At 41.0% G+C, this 20,506-nt stretch overlaps 1 protein-coding gene across 2 annotated transcripts in view; it reads right to left on the bottom strand.

Moving 5' to 3' along the window:
- STARD8 (StAR related lipid transfer domain containing 8) overlaps positions 1-20,506 on the bottom strand; it is a 166,601-nt gene that overhangs the window by 122,194 nt on the left and 23,901 nt on the right. Inside the window, exon 1 of one of the 2 annotated variants that reach the window (XM_063432168.1) lies at positions 12,544-13,121. The exons of the other annotated variant lie outside the window; for it this stretch is intronic. Coding sequence (XP_063288238.1) covers positions 12,544-12,667 — 124 coding nt within the window. The 5' untranslated portion in view covers positions 12,668-13,121. Of the gene's footprint in view, positions 1-12,543; positions 13,122-20,506 lie in introns of those variants that run through there. 2 annotated transcript variants of the gene reach the window in all.

Genomic DNA, 20,506 nt, shown 5'->3' with positions numbered 1-20,506 from the left:
GTCTCTGCAATAACTTTCTGCTGCTTCTTATTATACTGTGTAAATAATCTATTTTCCTTACTAACCAATCAAGCTTTCATAAAAGTGGATTTCTAGCTTTTGCTGAGCACTACTGACCCACTAATGACAAATCACCTTGTTAACCAGTTTTGTTCCAACTCTTTACTCTGCACAATAGGGTAGTCGGAAATTTCAGAGACACATCAGGAAAACAGCTTTTGACAGTGCATTCCGCAAGAAGTATAGAGAGTGTAAGCATTGGTTGCTCGTCGTTCAAGTCCCAATATGTGCTGGTGGTGAAATTTGAGAGCAGCTGGATACTAGCAGTGAGGATATAATCACATACAGATAACAATGACATTTCTACTATGTGCACATGACAGCTGAATTAGATGAGGACATTGAGGCTAGGAGGCAGCTCTATGTCCCTCCCCAAAAATGCAAATGTTGCACAATTTAACTGGTAAAATACAGAAATAACGATAATGGGTTTTATTTCTCAATTTGCCCTTATAATATTCCCTGAAAAACATCTGCAACATAAATTACTAAAGTGAGAATTTAAAGTGAATGCAAAGTGAATTTTAAATTTAAAGAGGCACTGTATCTGCTTCATTTCACTGAAATGGATATAGTGTTTGGAGTCCCCCGGTGCCTTACATTCTTTCAATGTTAAACAGTTATACACTGATCAGACACAACATTAAAACAACTGACAGGTGACATGAATAAGACAGATTATATTGTTATAATGGCAACTGTCAATGGGTGGGATATATTAGACAGCAAGTAAACAGTTAGTACTTGCATTTTACCACATGACGGGAGGCTTCATATTTGCATTACTTTCTTTACTATAAATCTCCAGCAGCACAGATCAATCAAGTAAGTCAATCAAAAACAAGTAACATCACATATATAAGTTAGTCCAGCCCCTTAACCTCCCTCTTTCTTTGCTGCTCCACGCAGAGGCACAGGTCAGAGTATTTGCTCCTTATGATTTACTACACTTATACTGATGTGATCCACTTATATATTTTGTGAATTCCGGGGTACCTTTACTTAGCGGTCACTGATTACCCTTCCTAATAGTGTTCTAACCCTCGTGTTGGGGCTTTGCCTTCTCAGCACCTACATTTGACAAACAGCCGCAGCGGACTATCGTGCCGCGGTTCGCTCGGGAGTGCCTCCCTGTTTTTCCCTCACCCTAAGTACTAACTCAGGGCTGGGGTCGGTAGCGTTAGGGGTTTTCCCTCCAAGGACCCGCGGGAGTTCTTCCTGCCAGGTCCTCACACGCGGTGGCAATTTTGAATCTCGCGAGATTCACGGCGGCCATTTTGGGGTCCACCCTGCAGGTGCATGGTGACGGTAGGATCTGGACCTTACTGTGGGGAGACGCTTGCTGTCCTGGGAATATTGTGAAAGACAGGATACTACACAGGAGCTGCAGAAAAAGCCATTTTCTTCACCAGGACTTTACAGGTGCCAATTAATGTGCATATACCAGTGGCATGTCTGTTTATGTTACACAATCCATTAAAATAACTGTTTGGGCTGTGAATGACATAACTGTATATCTGACTACGCCTGTTGTGTAGACTGCCTGGCTCAGCTGCACGCAGGGGAACCCCTGCCACCATTGGGTCACACCCCACTACACGCCCAACAGTCGTAAGGCCACAGGCTTATTCATATAAGACTGATCAGGGTTATCCCTGCCAGCAGTACCATACCACAACCACTACCCACAGACAATCCCAGGGAATCACTACTGTCTACCGGGTAGTTGGTACCTCCACAAAAGGGGACTTAGGGGTTTGTCCCTTTGTCTAATAAAAGCTTACTGACACTTCCCAAAATCACAAGGGTATGTCTCCCTTATACTACTAGCCGCGCAATTGACCGGCATTATACAGAGCCCATATAACACTATTTTGAACATGTTGAATTCCCCACCACAAAGCCAGATTTCCAGGCAATGATTAATGCTGCCGTGCAGCTTCCATGGAGAAGATCTAAGCTGCTCTCGCAAGTTACGCCTGAACTCTCTACACAGGCTCTGGGACCGACACTGCATGATGCGTAAGATAACATGGGCTCGGAGGCTCCTTCCAAGGACCTCCACTCCCTGCCTAAGCGCCAACGAGCCGCACTCTCCACGCCATGTGCTCAGGCGACAGGGAAGACTCCTGCTAAACGCAGTAAACATGCCACTCGACCAATAGCACCTCCACCTGTTCTCTCCTCAGAAGAGGACAACGACTACCCGTTGACTTCTTTGGATGTTATTGATGAATTGCGCACAGACGCTTCCGAATCGGAAGACGAAAGTAACTGTCTAGACATGCCCACTTCCGACTCTAAACACATGAGAGAATCATATGGGGATGATCCCCGCCCCCAGGAGGCACTTGACTCCTTTCTACCAGGGGACGAAGGACTGTTTCTTGATACTCAAGGCTGCCCTCTCTTCAACCTGCAGACAATATGCCACCCATGGTCCTCCGAATGGACCCTGCCGCCACACCTGCCGAAATTTGTCCACTACTAGTTATGCAAACCCCTGGAACGTGTAGTACGCACCGGCATGAGGGCAGAGTGCCCCCACCCGACCCTACCGGACAAAGTGGCATTAACCCCCGAGTTCAATCAAAGGGTGGTGGTATTCAAGTCAAGAACAGGTCGTGACCCTCGCAAAGGTGACAAAAGCCTTGAGAAAGGCCTCAAGGCGACACAGGACAAGCTGTTGGACCTACTGGGTCCCATCACAAAAGTCCTATATTTTGCGGATCTGGCTTTATCACAGGGCACCTAACTCGAATGGGCCCAATGGTGCGTATTTTGGGAAATGTCAACGCCGCGTTATGCACGGAAAGGGTGCAAGACGGCACTCATCCGAATTGATGCAAAACTCCTTAACATGGCCCACAAGGAGCTAGGATCCGCTGCAAATGTGTTTCTTCAATCACCGAATTGAAGAAACACGTTTCCTTATTCACTACTCTGAATAAAGCACAGTCATCACTACGACAAGTATTCCACCCACCTCCAGGGTGTTTTTGGACGGGCTGGTCGGCAGAGGTGCCGGGCCACCAGCCGATTCTGGAATTCAGGCTCCAAGACAAACCCTCCTTCCTCATCGTTCTACCCAACATCAGCCTCATAGACCTCGAATTATTACAGAGGTGCGGACAGAGTCAGAGGATATCGGGGAAGAGGTCGAGGACGTTTTCCCGCAAAAGAGGAGTCCAGAATTTCATGCTACAGTTTCTACCTTGACTGCAGGCAGACTCTCCCTTTATTTACAGAACTGGGAAGAGATCTTGTTGAACGCCTGGATCCTACAGACAGTGCGAGGATACGTGATCGAGTTCTATACCCAACTGTATCAGGCACAACCGCCCCTGTGCACGTCCACAGACAACGAATTGTTGATCGACAAGGAAATCCAAACATTATTTTCCAAAGGCACAGTAGAACACCTGCAGGGCGACGACGGCTTCTTCAGCAACATATTCTTAGTTTGGAAGAAGACAGGAGAGTTCCGACCCGTCATCAATCTGCTACAACTCAATTATTTTGTGGTATACAAACACTTCAAGATGGAAGGGATCCATCTACTTTGTGATCTACTCCACAAAGAGGGCTGGTTCACTCGACTGGATCTCAAAAACACTTACCTTTCGGTTCCAGCGGATCCATCCTGCCGATAACTAAAGAAAGTAATGCAAATACTCACCTTCTGTCATTTCTAAAATTAAGATTATAAGTACACTGCATTAACATAATCTACAATTTCATGTGTTGGAAGCAGGCAAAATGGGTAAGCAAAAAGATCTGAATGACTTTGACAAGGGCCAAATAGTGATGGCTAGTTGACTAAGGGGCATCTCCAAAATGCAAGTCTTATGGGGTGTTCCTCGTATGCAGTAGCTAGTACCTACCAAAAGTGATGCAATGAAGGACAAGCAATGTACTAGCGTCAGGGACATAGGCGCTGAAGGCTCAGTGATGCACATGGATAGCCAAGGCAAGCTCTTCTGGTCTGATCATACAGAATTGCTGAAAAGCATAATGCTGGCCATGATAGAAACGTGTCGGACAGTGGCGTACACATGACCCATGGGGCCCCGGTGCGAAAATTGATCCATGGGCCCCCCCCCCCACGCTTACTCTTTGCGGGCCGGGGCCCAATATATGGCCGCAGGCACCTGGTCGCAGGGCTGCGACCCCTGCGACCGCGGTATTTACGCCAATGCATGCAGATGCACACACACTTAACCCCTTAAGGACCAAACTTCTGGAATAAAAGGAAATCATGACATGTCACACATGTCACGTGTCCTTAAGGGGTTAAAGGACCACTACAGACACCCAGATCACATCAGCTCAATGAAGTGGTCTGGGTGTCAGGTCCCTCTAGTTTTAACCCTGCAGCTGAAAGCATAGCAGTTTCAAAGAAACTGCTATGTTTCACTGAGGGTTAATCCAGCCTCTAGTGGCTGTCTCACTGACAGCGGCTAGAGGAGCTTCCGCGATTCTAAGACACTGAACGTCCATAGGAAAGCATTGAGTAATGCTTTCCTATGGGCGGTTTGAATGTGTGCACGGCTCTTGCCGTGCATGCGCATTCGGAGCTGAGAGGCGGAGGGATCCCCAGCGCCAAGGGAGTTCAGGCGCAGGAGAAAGGTAAATGCTGACGACACACACACACACACACTCTCACGAACAGACGCATACATACTAGCTAACAGACACACACATTTACTGACAGAGACACACTCAGCGACAGACATACATACACACTCACTTACAAAACATACACTCTCACTGACAAACACACACTCACTAACAGACATCAAACAGACACACACAGTAACACACTCACTAGCAGACACACACTCAACAGACACACTCACTGACACTCACTAGCAGACACACACACTAACACTCACACTAACACACACACTAACACTAACACACTCACACACACACTAACACACACACTAACACTCACAGTGACACTAACACACACACACACTAACTCACACTAAGCAGTTTCAAAGAAACTGCTATGTTTCACTGAGGGTTAATCCAGCCTCTAGTGGCTGTCTCACTGACAGCGGCTAGAGGAGCTTCCGCGATTCTAAGACACTGAACGTCCATAGGAAAGCATTGAGTAATGCTTTCCTATGGGCGGTTACTCACACCCTCAGCCTCCTTACCTTTTGGAGTGCTGAGGGGTTTCCCTGGGGTCCAGTGGTGCTGCTGGGCTCCTGGGCGGCCGGTCACTGGGCGGGCAGGCGCGCGAGGGAGCACTCTCCCCTGAGTGCTTCCTCTTCAGCTCTCTCGCGTGCCGCGTAGGGATGCCGGCGCCGGAAGATGATGTCATCTTCCGGCTCCGGTATCAGTGCGGTGTGCGAGGGAGCTGAAGAGGAAGCACTCAGGTAAGAGTGCTCCCTCGGGCGCCCGCAGGACCAGCCGCCGGGTGACAGCAGGGCCAGCCTCGGGGGGCCCTGAGGTGGCCGGCTCCTGGGCCCCCCAAGAGAAGAGGCTGGCCACAGTGGGTACATACCAGGTCGCAGGGGCGGCCGGGCCCCCTGGTGGGCCGGGCCCGGTCGCAGCTGCGACCCCGGTATATATGCCACTGGTGTCGGAACAAACAGTGCATCACCGTTTTCGGTGTATGGGGCTGCACAGCTGCAGACCAGTCAGAGTGCCCTGCTGCCGATGATGAACCCTGTCCACAGCCTAAATCACTTTCAATAGGGATGTGAGCATCAGATCTGGACCATGGAGCAATGGAAGAAGGTTGCCTGGTCTGATGAACCACGTTTTCTTTTAGATCAGGTGAATGACCATGTGCGTTGTTTAACTGGGAAAGAGATGGCAGCAGGAAGCACTATTTGAATAAGGAAGGCTGGCAGAGGCAGTGTTATGCACTGGGCAATGTTCTGCTGGGAAACCTTTGGACTAGGCATTAATGTGGAAGATACTTTGACATGAACCACCTACCTAGAGATTATTGTGGACTACGGGACTCTAGGTACTATATCAAATAGAGTTGAAATTGTTTTAAGTGTCCCTTTAAACTCAAAACGGAAAGCATAGATGAGAAGTTTTCCAGTTAGACTATTTTGACCTTTAATTTGAAATTATCTATGAATTCTCACTTTGGTAAACACCCCTGAAAGTGTTTGCTTTGTAAGCATTATTCTACCATATGCATTTGCTTATTTTTCTTTATTTGCATTTATTTGTGTAATTAGAATATATTCCCAGTTATAGCTCCTAACGGATATAAGGCTTTGCACATATACACTGTAGATTTGATATAAGTTTAAGGAACACCCCAGGCAACTTCATCGAAGGTCTCTGTAGTAAAGTGGAAGGGCAGGGGCAGAGCTGGATTCAAGACTTTGGGGTTACACTGTTAGTGAACCAGTTAACCACTAGAGATAAGCCATGCCAGGAACCTCCTGCCACCATAACAGCTTAATTTTGATGAATTTGTTTTGGTAGCCAAAGTGTTTCTTTAATAGATCATTGCTTGGTGTATTATATACAAGACCCATGAGGGTTATCGCTAAATGAGGGTTTGAGCTATCTCTAATTGAATCATTAGGTTTGGAGGAGAGTCTACAGTTTTAATTCGTAGGTTTGGACCGACAAGTTAAGCATTTTATGTTCAGAATGTGACTAAAACATGAGTTTTCATCTTGGCAAGTCATTCTCTTTAGTCTTGATAGGATATTTCAAATGTTCTGGTCTTCTCCTCTTATCTTATTAGATATGTAAATAATGCTTATATCCAGAGAACCTAACTAAAATATGTATCTCTGCCTATGCCTTCAAATTAGTAGCTGAAGAAGATAAGGAATGAATGTACTAGTAATTTGGCCATTCTTTTTTCTTTCTTGTAAAGAGGTTTTTGTTTTGTTTGTTTACCTTTTTTTTTATAAGGACCCAAATATATATGGTACATTACATTAGCTCGCCAACTTATTCTCAAACATTAAACATATTTCTTCACTTACCATTTCTTTAACGCTTCACTTACACTATTCCCAGTGTTCGGGGAGGGGGGTTTAGATTGTTTAGGAAAGCAGTGTTGCTACATTAACCAATTAATAACTGGATGACCCTTTGAAATAGCAGTGGTGTCCAATTCTGGGTCCATAAGCAGAGATTAAGGATCACTGTAAATGGATAAAATAGGACTCTTTACATAACTCCATTAAACTAACAACAACTCTGGCACTGCATACACAACTGTACCTGGGAAACGCCAATATCCCGAACCATAAACAAGCAAAAACAGGCAAAATGTAAATGCCATCTGGAATAACTATGCAGGAAATGGACAACTTTTTTTATTTTAGTATACTCTCACATACTATTATTAAAGCCTGGGAAATATTGCTGTGGATATCATCAAAACTTTAAACATTTCAAACATTTAAAATAATAAGAAAAAAAACAAAACAAGAAAAAAAATGTTATCACAGTTTCCATTATAAAGCATTTCTTTAACAATCTGCGGCAAATATGCAATGATTATACATTAGTCATGGAAGAACAACTTTTGCAGATAACTATTTTAGTGGACAATCAGTATCACGGGTGCTATTCCATTAGGACCAACAATTACGGTAAACAATTAGTGGACTATCGTCCTGTAAGAATGGATCATCCAACAATATTAAGTAAAGTCTCAATCACAATCTCACACTTGTTTTCACTTGATATGGCCGATATTGTGCGTTCGTTTTCAACATGATCAATGTTTTAACGTTTGCGGGTTTTTTAGTTACAAATAGTTATAAACCTCCTTAACTAGACACTTGTGAGCCCCCGGTTTGAGCGGGCTCCTTACCATAATGCCCATGTCACTTTGACGCCAGCCCATCACAGGCCCCTTACCAGAAATGTCCATGTCACCTTGATGCCAGCCCATCACAAAGGAGCATTAGGGACTGGTGTGAATGCCTGGCGAGTGCCCAGTGCATCAATGCTCACCTACATGACATTATGGTGTTTTAATCGGTCATTGCTGAGGAAGTGCCTCTAGTGGCTGTCTAGAAGACAGCCACTAGATGTGTGTTTCATCCGGCAATGTAAACAAACTGAAAAACTACACGGCTAATGCATCAAGACCACTTTAATGACTGTAGTGGTTGAAATTGACACTGATATCTGTGTGTGTTTTTCTAAACATGTTCAAAACCGATATTTAGGTTGTATGCTTTCAACTGTATATATCCTTTTACTTTAATCAAACAAGAAGTGTTTATATATATTTTTGCCAAATATGGCAAGGTGTGTTTAGAGTTTGTTTTGCTTACAAACCTTGATAAATTAGATAATATTGGGAGCATTAATTAATTTGTAAGTGTTGTTAGCGGTATATCAAGTATTTTGTTAAATTCTATAGTGGAAAAATGCAGCTGTTAATATGTTTTTAAGTCTAGATTGTGATTACTGAAAGGGACATTCTCAGCACCATAACAATGTCATCGGAAGGAAGTTCTTATGGTACATGGTGATCCCTAGGCTCCTGTTTACCTTAAAAACGTCTTGAATTCAGCATCCATCAGCTGTACACGTGTACTTCTATTGCAGTCCGAGGCTTGAATCAGGAAGCCTTCGATTGGGAGCCACTGAAAGGCAGTGAACACCTGGACTTGTCAATGAGCTGTAATAGAACTCATTGAGAAGTCCGTGATTGTCACAAAAAGTCTATGCTGGGGAAGGAGATGGCCAACAGTAGTTATTAGATCTGGTATTGCAAGCCAAGATATCATATGCACCCAAAGAAAACAAGCACAACCAATTATATGTAAATTTTCTTTGGGGGTACATCTACCAAATTCTTATTTTTTTAAATGGAGTGTTCCTTAAACAGCACACTACATCTATACAATTACTACTGTTTATCTGATGTACCGTGATAGTTTAGCATTCCTAAAAGACAACACTGACAGACGTATTCACTAACGTGTAAATCATTGGGACTTCAAAACTGAAATTTGAAGTTTGGCTATTTTGTACTAAAAAGTGAAATTCATCTTGAATTAATTTTTAAATGCCAACAATTCACATTTTAGTGTATAATCCTATGAGTTTTAAATATAAAGCAAAATTGTGGGGAGAATTTCTTAAAGTAATGCAATCCATAGAAACTTTGCATGGTTTTTATGGTGGCTTTTCCCAAAACTGCTCTTTCTGTTCCAAAAAAGGTTTATTGAGACTATGCAAATGGACTTAGGATACAAAAAATATTCCCCAATAAGATGAACGGAAATAATCCTATAGGCAAGCAACGAAAAATAATAATGATAACAAAACAGGCAAAATCTGATGTTTTCCTTAACCCCTTAAGGACCAAACTTCTGGAATAAAAGGGAATTATGACATGTCACACATGTCATGTGTCCTTAAGGGGTTAAATGGATTGCCTATAGAGATTGATTGCCCTAGGGAACATGCACGCAGGCTGTAAGTGAGGTCTTGCCAGTTAAAGGGACACTATAGTCACCAGAACAACTACAGCTTATTGAATTTGTTCTGGTGAGTAGAATCATTACCTTCAGGCTTTTTGCTGTAAACACGGTCTTTTCAGAGACAGCCTAGTGATAACTTCACTGGCCACTCCTCAGAGGCTGTTAGAGATCCTTCCTGGGTCATGGCTGCCTAAAATGCATCCAAACATTCAGTATCTCCTCCCTCTGCATGCAGACACTGAACTTTCCTCATAGAGATGCATTGATTCAATTCATCTCTATGAGGAGATGCTGGTAGGCCAGGGCTGTGTTTGAATCATGCAGTCTCTGCCCCTGATCTGCCTCCTTGTCAGTCTCAGCCAATCCTATGGGGAAGCATTGTGATTGGATCAGGCTACCACTTCTGCTGAGGTCAGCAGGCAGATCTAAAAGAAACAGAGCCAGAGCTAGCCGCTCCAGACTTGAATACAAGTAAGATTTTGCTATTTTTAGAAAGGCATGAGGGAATCAGGGGGGACTAGATGGTGGTTTTAACCCTATAGGGTAAGGAATACATGTTTGTGTTCCTCACCCTATAGTGCTCCTTTAAAGTGAGGTTTAGGGTTAGGGATGTACTACAGCACCTGGAATGTAGGTGTAAAAAGACAGTAATAAAATGTCTGGAGTAGATCACATTTGGGAAAGACAAATTTGATTTTTGCATAAGGTAGCAGAAATCCTTGCACCTGCCCTGTATGTCCCAGTGAAACACAAAACACTTTCTAATGGATGACAAAGTGGCAATTTACTTGCATCAAAGTTGATCATCATAACTACAAGTAATGGAACTTTTTTTTTCTTTTCCATCACAGGCTACACATGCACCCGATCAGACGATATTCAGGTGTAGGGGCCCCACTGGCTCTTGTCTCTGTAGGTCTTACTTGAGAATTGCATATTTCTTGAACCCTCTGTACAACTCTGCATACAATGTTATTGCTCTATTACAAACAATCCTCTTTTGAGATTACAATTATGCTGATGAGACCCAAAAGATTTAAACAGACCATGGCTGGTTTCTTGTCACTGGTCCTTCTGCATTTAGCCAATGCTTTGGTTTAAAACCAGTGTCCACAGCTAATGGTATCTGCAGAAACACACAGTAAAGCCTGAATCACAATGCCTGTCTGTGCTTATTTGCACGTCAAGCTGGGAATTCTGGGATAGTTGTGGCAACATGATTACTCTGACTTCCTGTGCCCAAGGCAGACTTTACAAAGTCCAACTTGACATATGCAGGAGATGCACAACAGTAATTTGTCTCCCCAAATTGTGGGGAGTTTTAATGTGCTTGGTCTTACCACAAATGATTCCACACCAAGATAACTGCAGATAGATCCAGGACTTGATTCACGGACTAACCACCACTGTCCAATCTGTCTAGCAATCTTTTTTTTTTTCTGCAATATGTTCATGGTGGTGTTAAATCGCACTGAACATAACTGTATCTATCTAGCACGAGGAAGTAAAGGACTATTGTTGTAATCATCTCGACCATAATGCAGCTGACAAAATACACATGACCAGTAAATTTAACAAAGTTGTTTGTTGCTTATATTAATTTTCTGTGATCTGCGTAAAATATTTTTTATTTCTATAATGTGACCCTCTATATTTATTACCGCAGAAATAAACATTTAAAAAAAAAAAAACAATATAATAAAATCAGACATCAAAAATAGAATAAAAACCATTTATAATTAATCATCCGCAGTTCAAACTGGGAAGTAACAGTAATTTGTAGAACAGAATATATTACAGTATAAAAAAAATCCACTATTGTAAGATCTCGGAATAAAAACACAGAAAAAAACATTCATAACATGAATTATCATAGAAAAAAGTTACCAATTGTAAATACATTCTCTTTCCGTTTATTGCAGTTTCAATAAATACAAATCTGTAGCAACTGGACAACTGATAAAAACATACATTCTTTGCTTTTATGCTCACGTGCCACATACTGACTGGCACTGCCCTAGGTGTTGTTAGACCATGGAGGTTTTGCTCATTATGCCCACATCCTGCTACAGTCACCGAATCAAGGGGAATGGCAAGATAACACTGAGTCACCCAAAACGAAGCCAATGAGCTCACACTAGTAATATTTGCTGCATTGCCAAAGCAAACTCTCAATACACCTTCACACATATGCACCAGCAGAGGAACTGTGCCTAAAACTGAACATGACATGGAGGGTATATTAATAAAAGTCTGTGTGAGTCTTACAAGCAATGTGATGTCTGCACAGTAAATCAGTGGATTCGTATATATTATTATTATTATTTCAACAGTGTTTTACTAAACATGCCAAAGGTACTATATCACAAAAGAGTTGTATAGTCTATGAAGGGAACGTGATGAGTCATTTTTGCTTATGTAGTGGAATTAGCTTATTCAAAAATGGTAGTAGGTACATGGCACATGCTTTCAGCACAGTTAGCATATATTTAGCTATGAAAATGTACAATATATATATATATATATATATATATATATATATATATATATATATATATATATGTGTGTGTGTGTTTGTGTGTATTAACACACACACACTATGTGTGATATGTATATGCATGAAGTAGATATGCCGGACATTTACAATGTTATAGATATTTATGTTGTGTGTGTCTGTGTGAAATGAAGTTTGAATTGTAAAACTCAGGATAAAATAACCAGCTGTGTGTATAGCAGATTTGGAAAATGTTATATTAGCTGCAATATTTTTTTCGAAATTTTACAATTCAGTTACTTCACTGTCACATAGATAAAGGTGCTTATTAGCTTAACAGCAAGATGTGTTAATAAAACAATAACATTTAGATCAAATGGCTAAAGATGGAACAAATATTCAACATGGACAGATCAATTGATGTTCCTAACTGATATTGAGCTAAATATATCAGTTGTCTAAAATGGTAAAATAAGTCAGTTCTCAAACCACCACACCTCACAGTTCAGTGTAAAGTCCCCCAAAAGACTACCTCTTCTCACTCACCATATTCCAGAGGGGCAGACAGTCTGTTTTTCAGGAGTCTCCAAGTCTTGGAAGCTTTGTCCCTGAAATGAGCCCCATACATCCTGCTTCCTTCCTGCATTCTTGCCTCTGTCATCTGATCCATGCTGGGTCCCCACAGATCCACTCAATGTGCTCCCCAAAATTCAAAAATCTCACAAGAAAGAACGATCTCACAAGACTGATTGTCAGCAGTAGCCATCTGGAGATGTGGATGGGAGGGTATCATGGAAAGTCTGACACAGACCTCCCTGTGGCTCAGTCACGCTTGTCTGTATATGTGTCTCTCTTCTTTGGCTGTATGTGTTTGTTCATGTGGCTTGCCTGTGTGTGCTGTCTGAGATTTTAGATATTGTGTTTTTTCCTGTAGATATTAGTTACAATCTTTATGTATGTGAATATTGTTGCCATCTGTGACTAGTTGTAAATATATCTGTGTACAGCACATATTTTAGGCAACTATATTTAGAATTGTTTACCAGGTTATAGGAGTCATTTCTCAGTGTGTGTATGTGTGTGTGTGTGTGGATCTTGTCTGCCTCACTGAGTGTATATTCCTGTCAGAATGTACAATATCTTAGGACTGCCTTGCCACATGACAAATGTTAGACAGTATATGTCTCTCCCAGTTGCTAAATGTAGACTGTTCCCTCCACTCCCCTTCCATACACACACCCTCAGTCAATGGACAGATGCATCTGCAACTTCCCCCACCCTTACTCAAATAGCGACTTAGATCATCTGAGAACTAATTCTGTGTAATTTGATGTCTTCCCCAATTTCATTAGTGTTCCTGACAAACATCTGCAGTTTCACATTTAGCCTCAGCTTTACTCAATCGCCAATAGCTAGTTGCCTCAGCTCTTCTGTCACAAATTTAGCAAGCGCTGATGTCTGGGTGTAACCGTGTAACTGTCCAGTCACTAAGCTACAAAATGTTACTCTTTAACAAAATGCCAACAGTGCAATTGTTTTGCTCCAGGTTTGACACAACGGGCATCTGTGTAAGCAACCATCTGACCAGCAGTATTTGCTCAGAACGTTGGGTGGTTTTCCCAGATAAAATTAGATGAAATGTAATAAATATGGACAGAGATGTTTCTTGAAATCCCAGAGACCAGTACTACTACACTTCCTTTGTTAATTATTTTAGTGAATAAGACCCTCCAAAAAGTCTATTTAACATGCATGCTATATTTTTTTATTAAAATTATGAGCAGTATGAAAAGCTTTGGGAGGATAAAGATTGGCTGAGTGAGTCAAGCCATTCCTGGTTTAAGTAGGACCAAAGCCAGTGTTGTTCTGCAAGCTAAGTAAGGGGTTAGTATTTTTTAAATGCATTATTTCGACAGTGCATAAGCAGCGTGTCCCTTTAAGTAATCAGAGGTGTGAATATGTGTGGTTTGGTACTAGAATATCTCCGATGTTTGCAGGACCACAAGATGTTTCAATGTCATGTCCTGCCAAGTCTTGGCCCCACTAAACCTCTGCTAGAAAGAACTGAAACAAGTCTGACCACAAGCATTGGGTTTATTGATGTGACCACTACACATAAACATCAGCTGTAAATATTATATATATATTAACTGTATATACAACATATACATTGGTTAGCAGATAAGAAGGTGTCCATTTCCACCAGATCTAGTCTAGAACATGGGGGTAGGGTAATCCTAAGGATATATACAAAATTAAATTCTGCCCTCAAATTCCCACTACTCCTTGACTTGGCAGGTGAGCTTACACTTTAATGTCCATTGGAGTCATACTAAAAAACCTCCAGTTATTAAAATGTGTATGTGAACTATTTTCTTTGTTTTTTATTGTATGTATTGGGGCTGATGTGTACTACAGTCATTGCTGCCACCCAGGAGTAGTGAGAGTTTGAGCGCAAGACTTAAAAGACCACTATAGGCACCCAGACCACTTCAGCTCAATGAAGTGGTCTGGGTGCCAGGTCCCTTGTTTTAACCCTGCAGCTGAAAACATAGCAGTTTCAGAGAAACTGCTATGTTTACACTGAGGGTTAATCCAGTCTTTAGTGGCTGTCTCACTGACAGCCACTAGAGGCCGCTTCCGCGATTCTCACTGAAAATCACAGTGCGAAGACGCTGACGTCCATAGGAAAGCACTGAGTAATGCTTTCCTATGGGCAGTTTGAATGTGCGCATGGCTCTTGCCACGCATGCGCATTCAGCGCTGACATCGGCAGGAGGAGGAGAGTTCCCTAGTGCCGAGGGAGCCTGGCGCTGGAGAAAGGTAAGTGGCTGAAGGGGTTTTAACAGCTTCAGCCCAGCGGGAGTGGGGCCATAAGGGTGGGAGGGACCTAAGGACTACATAGTGCCAGGAAAACGAGTTTGTTTTACAGGCACTATAGTGGCCCTTTAATTTTGTACATTTGTATTGGCTTTTGTATTACACAGCCATGTTACAGTGCTGCCGCCCACCACATGTGTTCATATTAAGGGATAATAAGCATGTAGAAGTTTAGAGAAAAAAAAATACCCTTCTCTGTCTCAGAGATTTTCACCTGAAGTTGAAAGAAGCATAGTGAATAATACTCACTTAAGAGGTTTGCCTTGACATGATAGGTGAGCTTACACTTTAATGGCCATTGGAATTATAATAAAAAACCTCCAGTTATTTAACCCCTTAAGGACGGAGGACGGTTCAGAACCGTCATTGGCATTTTTGCGTTGCAGACCTGTGACGGTCCTGAACCGTCCTAACAGTCCAATGTACTTACCCGATCGCCGTCGTTCCCCCGGCGGCGATCGGCGGTGCTCCCGGTGTGGGGAGACTGCCTGCAGCCCAGACAGTCTCCCCATGAAGGTTTAGGACCCCTGTGGCCATGTGATCGCCCAACAGGGCGACCACATGGTCACAATAGGTGTCCTAGTCTCTGCCTGCAGGGGGACTGTCTGTGCTGACAGGCAGTCTCCCTGCCAGTGTAAAATCAGAAAAAAAATTTTAAAGTGAAAGTTAATAAAAAAAAAAAATATTATTATATATGTGTATATATATGATATATAGACATATATTATACCTATATAATATATGTCTATATATCATATATATAATGTCATGCTAAGTGTATTTTTATATTAATATGTACATATATTAATATAAAAATACACTTATAATTAATTTACACACGTATATATATATAATATATATAATAACTATATATATTGTATATATATTATAAAATACGAATAGTAAATAATTTAAATTAAATTAAAAAAATTAAAAATAATAATAAAAATTAAAAAAAAAATTATATATCTATACGAAATGTTATTCTAACTGTATTTTGATATTAATATATATATATATTTATATCAAAATACACTTAGAATGAAATTGTATATATATATCTAGTAATATATAAATAAATAAAAAGAATGCGAACTATTCATATGTCCATATACAAAATTACATAAATAATTATATAAATATACACGTAGACTTCAAATATATAAATATGCATATATATTTAAATTCTATGTGCGTATTTATGTAATATTTTTACATAATCAAGTTATTTTATTGATTGCAATTTAAGGGACCTGCCTGCCAACCCAGGCCGAAAGTCCAGAGAATTTAATTTGCTATCACTGTATTTTACCCTGTAACGTTCTACGACACCCTAAAACCTGTACATGGGGGGTACTGTTTTACTCGGGAGACTTCGCTGAACACAAATATTAGTGATTCAAAACAGTAAAACATATCACAGCGATGATATTGTCAGTGAAAGTGACATTTTTTGCATTTTTCACACACAAACAGCACTTTTACTGATGATATAATTGTTGTGATACATTTTCCAGTTTTGAAACACTAATATTTGTGTTCAGCAAAGTCTCCTGAGTAGAACAGGACCCCCCATGTACAGGTTTTATAGCGTTTTTGAAAGTTACAGGGTCAAATATATGGGTCAAATATTTTTACATTGAAAATGGCCAGGTTGGTTACGTTGCCTTTGAGAGCGTATGGTAGCCCAGGAATGAGAATTACCCCCATGATGGCATACCATTTGCAAAAGAAGACAACCCAAGGTATTGCAAATGGGGTATGTCCAGTCTTTTTTAGTAACCACTTAGTCACAAACACTGGCCAAAATTAGCGTTCAATTTAGTTTTTTACTTTTTTCACACACAAACAAATATGAACGCTAACTTTGGCCAGTGTTTGCGACTAAGTGGCTACTAAAAAAGTCTGGACATACCCCATATTGAATACCCTGGGTTGTCTACTTTAAAAAAAAATATGTACATGTGGGGTGTTATTTAGCAATTTATGACAGATAATAGTGTTACAATGTCACTATTGATACATTTTAAAAATGTATGTTTTGAAACCGCAATATCCTACTTGTACTTATAGCCCTATAACATGCAAAAAAATAGCAAAAAGCATGTAAACACTGGGTATTTTTGAACTCAGGACAAAATTTTGAATCTATTTAGCAGTTTTTTTCATTCGCTTTTATAGATGAGTAAAAGATTTTTCACATAAAATTCAAAAAATGTGTATTTTTTTCAATTTTTCATCATATTTTTTTCATTTTTTTAAAATTAAATTACATGAGATTATATAAATAATGGTATGTAAAGAAAGCCCCTTTTGTCCTGAAAAAAAACTATATATAATTTGTATGGGAACAGTAAATGAGAGAGCGGAAAATTGCAGCTAAACACAAACACCACAAAAGTGTCAAAAAGATGCCTGGTCGCAAATGTACAACATCGCAAAAAAAGTCCGGTCCTTAAGGGGTTAATCTGTAGGGATTTGGGATAGTGCACAAGTAACTCTTTTCTTTGGTTTTAGTTGTAATAACCTAGGAGTTCTAGCATACTTTTAACAAGTGTATGTGTGCTGACAGTCTTGTAAATGTTATTGGTAGAACATTCATCTCTATAATATAATGACTTTAAGATCAATGGACCACACTGCCTCCACACATATTCCTCGATTACATTCCCGCCCTTACAGAATAACGTCAGTTTATCGGCTTCCAATAAGCCTTTTTTTTTATCAGTTTTAGTTTGTTTTGAATCACTATGTTAAAGGCTTACTGGAAGCCGATAAATATTGGTTCAAAAATTGAATCAGCTACCTATATTTTACAGATAAAACATTGGTTTCAGTGCCCCCTGTATGTTAATAGAGATTTGGCAGAAATATCTGTTTAATTGCTAGTATTTCATTACAGCAAGCATCAACTGACTGCACAGTGTTTAATAGACATGCCACACTAGGCAAGGGGAAGGTAATAAGACTCGTGTTTCAATGTGGAGGTTATATTGACCCCCACATGCTTTTCTTTGTTTTCAAACAGGGTTAGTCATTAAAAAAGGCCAAAACATGTGCTTCTGAAGAACATTTATCTGAGGATATTTCTTGATCAGCTGACCCATTTAATGTGTTCGGCTGCAAGAATTTCAGCTTGCGTTAAATCCACTTGAAATTCAATAAATAAATAGGCTAAACCAGTTAATAATCTTCAACTGACTTTTGCCAATAGAATGTTATTGAAGCCATAATTTGTAAATTCTCTATAAATATTTAATATCTAAATGAAAGCACATTCTACCCCTATCTAAACACAATACATGCAAGAAAGCTTTATATGATACTCTGAGCACCAAATCCAGTTTGTCTTTATGCAGCAATGATTGGCTGACCGCATTGGTCTAATCCAGTGGTTCTCAACCCACTCCTCAAGTACCCCCTAACAGTTCAGGATTTAGAGATTACCCAATTGTGTCTAATTTGTTTTTAGAAAGGAAAAAAAAAAACACTTTAAACACAACAGGGTAATCCCTAAATCCTGGACTTGTAGGGGGTACTTGAGGACTGGGAACCCCTGGTCTAATCCATGACCAGCATTCTCTGACTATTATTGCAGTTCATACTAGTGGAAATTATCATTAGCTAAGCCACACCAGAGTATTCAGACATGAGATGGCTTATTAGAAACTGAGAGCGTGGCCCCTACAGTCTGTTTGGAGTAAATCTACTACAATAAGATGTACTGATTATGACACTTAGAGTGATACTTTAATCATACTTCCTTCTTGTCAGAGGGCTCACCAAAAATAAGGAAGCCGTTTTTTTATTTTTATTTACAGTGCAGAAATATTAGAAGTAGAAATTTCAGTACAAATAGTGTGTCGAAATTTCACTGATAACAAATAAACAGAAAAAATAAAAAAAGACAGATTTCTGTAATGTCTTCTCCTTACATACACCCTATGAGGGAGCGGGGGGGGGGGGGGGCACATTATTTCCCCCTCTTAGTTTTTACTTTTTGTGCTAGGTCCATCTGTTTGGTAAAGCAACTGGGCAGCAATAGCTGTTCAGTGGCAAGTATTTTATTACAGCAAGCAGCCCTCGTTGCCCCTGTACAATTAGCCTCCTCCCTTCTATATTAAAATAAAAACTAAAGAATTATCCCTCTGCGCTGCCGCTACTTCCTCCTTCAGTGACAGCATCCTGGAGTCACGCCTCCAGGATGATTGGCCAATCCAATGCTCCACATGGGTGGGCACCCAAGTTTCTGCCATCAAGACTAACATATTCATCCTCACCTTGCGAATGCAAGGCTAATTATACCCCCACGCTCACTCGCGTAAATGACGACGTCGGCGTGCACGTTTTGGGGTCAAAAAGCAATCACGGCCAATCAGAAAGATAAAGCAGATATAAAAGCCTAGAATTACCTTTCCTCATTGCCCTGTCGTGGTTTCCCTAATGGTTGTCCGAGAGCGCATTCCTTATTCTAGTTACCGTATATACTCGAGTATAAGCCGACCCGAATATAAGCCGAGGCCCCTAATTTTACCCCCCAAAAATAGGAAAACTTATTGACTCCAGTATAAGACTAGGGTGGGAAATGCAGCAGCTACTGGTAAATTTCTAAATAAAATTAGATCCTAAAAAAATTACATTCATTGAATATTTATTTACAGTGTGTGTATATAAGGAATGCGTGTGTGTGTGAATGCAGTGTGTGTGTATGAGTGCAGTGTGGTACTAACGTACCAAAGGATATTCAAAGTAATAGCCGAGGTCAGGGGATACAGAAAGGGACACAATGATAAAGGAAAGCCAGAGGTCAGGAATACCAGAAAACAGGGAAGTCAAAATCAAAGCCAAAGTAAAAAAACAGAATACCGTATATACTCGAGTATAAGTTGAGTTTTTCAGCACATTTTTGGTGCTGAAAAACCCCAACACGACTTATACTCGAGTCAATGTCTGTATTATGGCAATTTAGATTGCCATAATACAGACAAGGGGCTGTGTAGGAGGGGGACTGGCAGAGCGTTGAGTTACCTCTCCTGCAGCTCCTGTCAGCTCCCTTCTCCTCCGCGCCGGTCCGGTCAGCTCCCTCTGCAAGTCCCAGTGTAAGTCTCACGGCCGCACTATGACCCCGCGGCTCTCGCGAGACTTACACTGGGAGCTGACAGAGGTGCTGAACGGACCGCCGCGGAGGAGGAGGGAGCTGACAGGAGCTGCAGGAGAGGTAAGTCAACGCTCTGCCAGCCCCCCTCCTACACAGCCCCTTGTCTGTATTATGGCAATCTAAATTGCCATAATACAGACATTGACTCGAGTATAAGTCGTGTTGGGGTTTTTCAGCACAAAAAATGTGCTGAAAAACTCGACTTATACTCGAGTATATACGGTATTCTGTTTTTTTACTTTGGCTTTGATTTTGACTTCCCTGTTTTCTGGTATCCATGACCTCTGGCTTTCCTTTATCATTGTGTCCCTTTCTGTATCCCCTGACCTCGGCCATTACTTTGAATATCCTTTGGTACGTTAGTCCAGCCATTCTAAGGCCCGGTAATACATTACCTATTAGTCTCCTGTGTTACCCAATTCTACGTGCTGGATCATTGAATACAATGATTCTCTATGATTCTCTAATGAT

This window comes from Pelobates fuscus, chromosome 9 (assembly GCF_036172605.1).
Source record: "Pelobates fuscus isolate aPelFus1 chromosome 9, aPelFus1.pri, whole genome shotgun sequence".
Taxonomy (NCBI): Eukaryota; Metazoa; Chordata; class Amphibia; order Anura; family Pelobatidae; genus Pelobates; species Pelobates fuscus.
The sequence above is the reverse complement of the archived record's forward strand: the minus strand, read 5'-3'. Positions and strand labels throughout refer to the sequence as shown.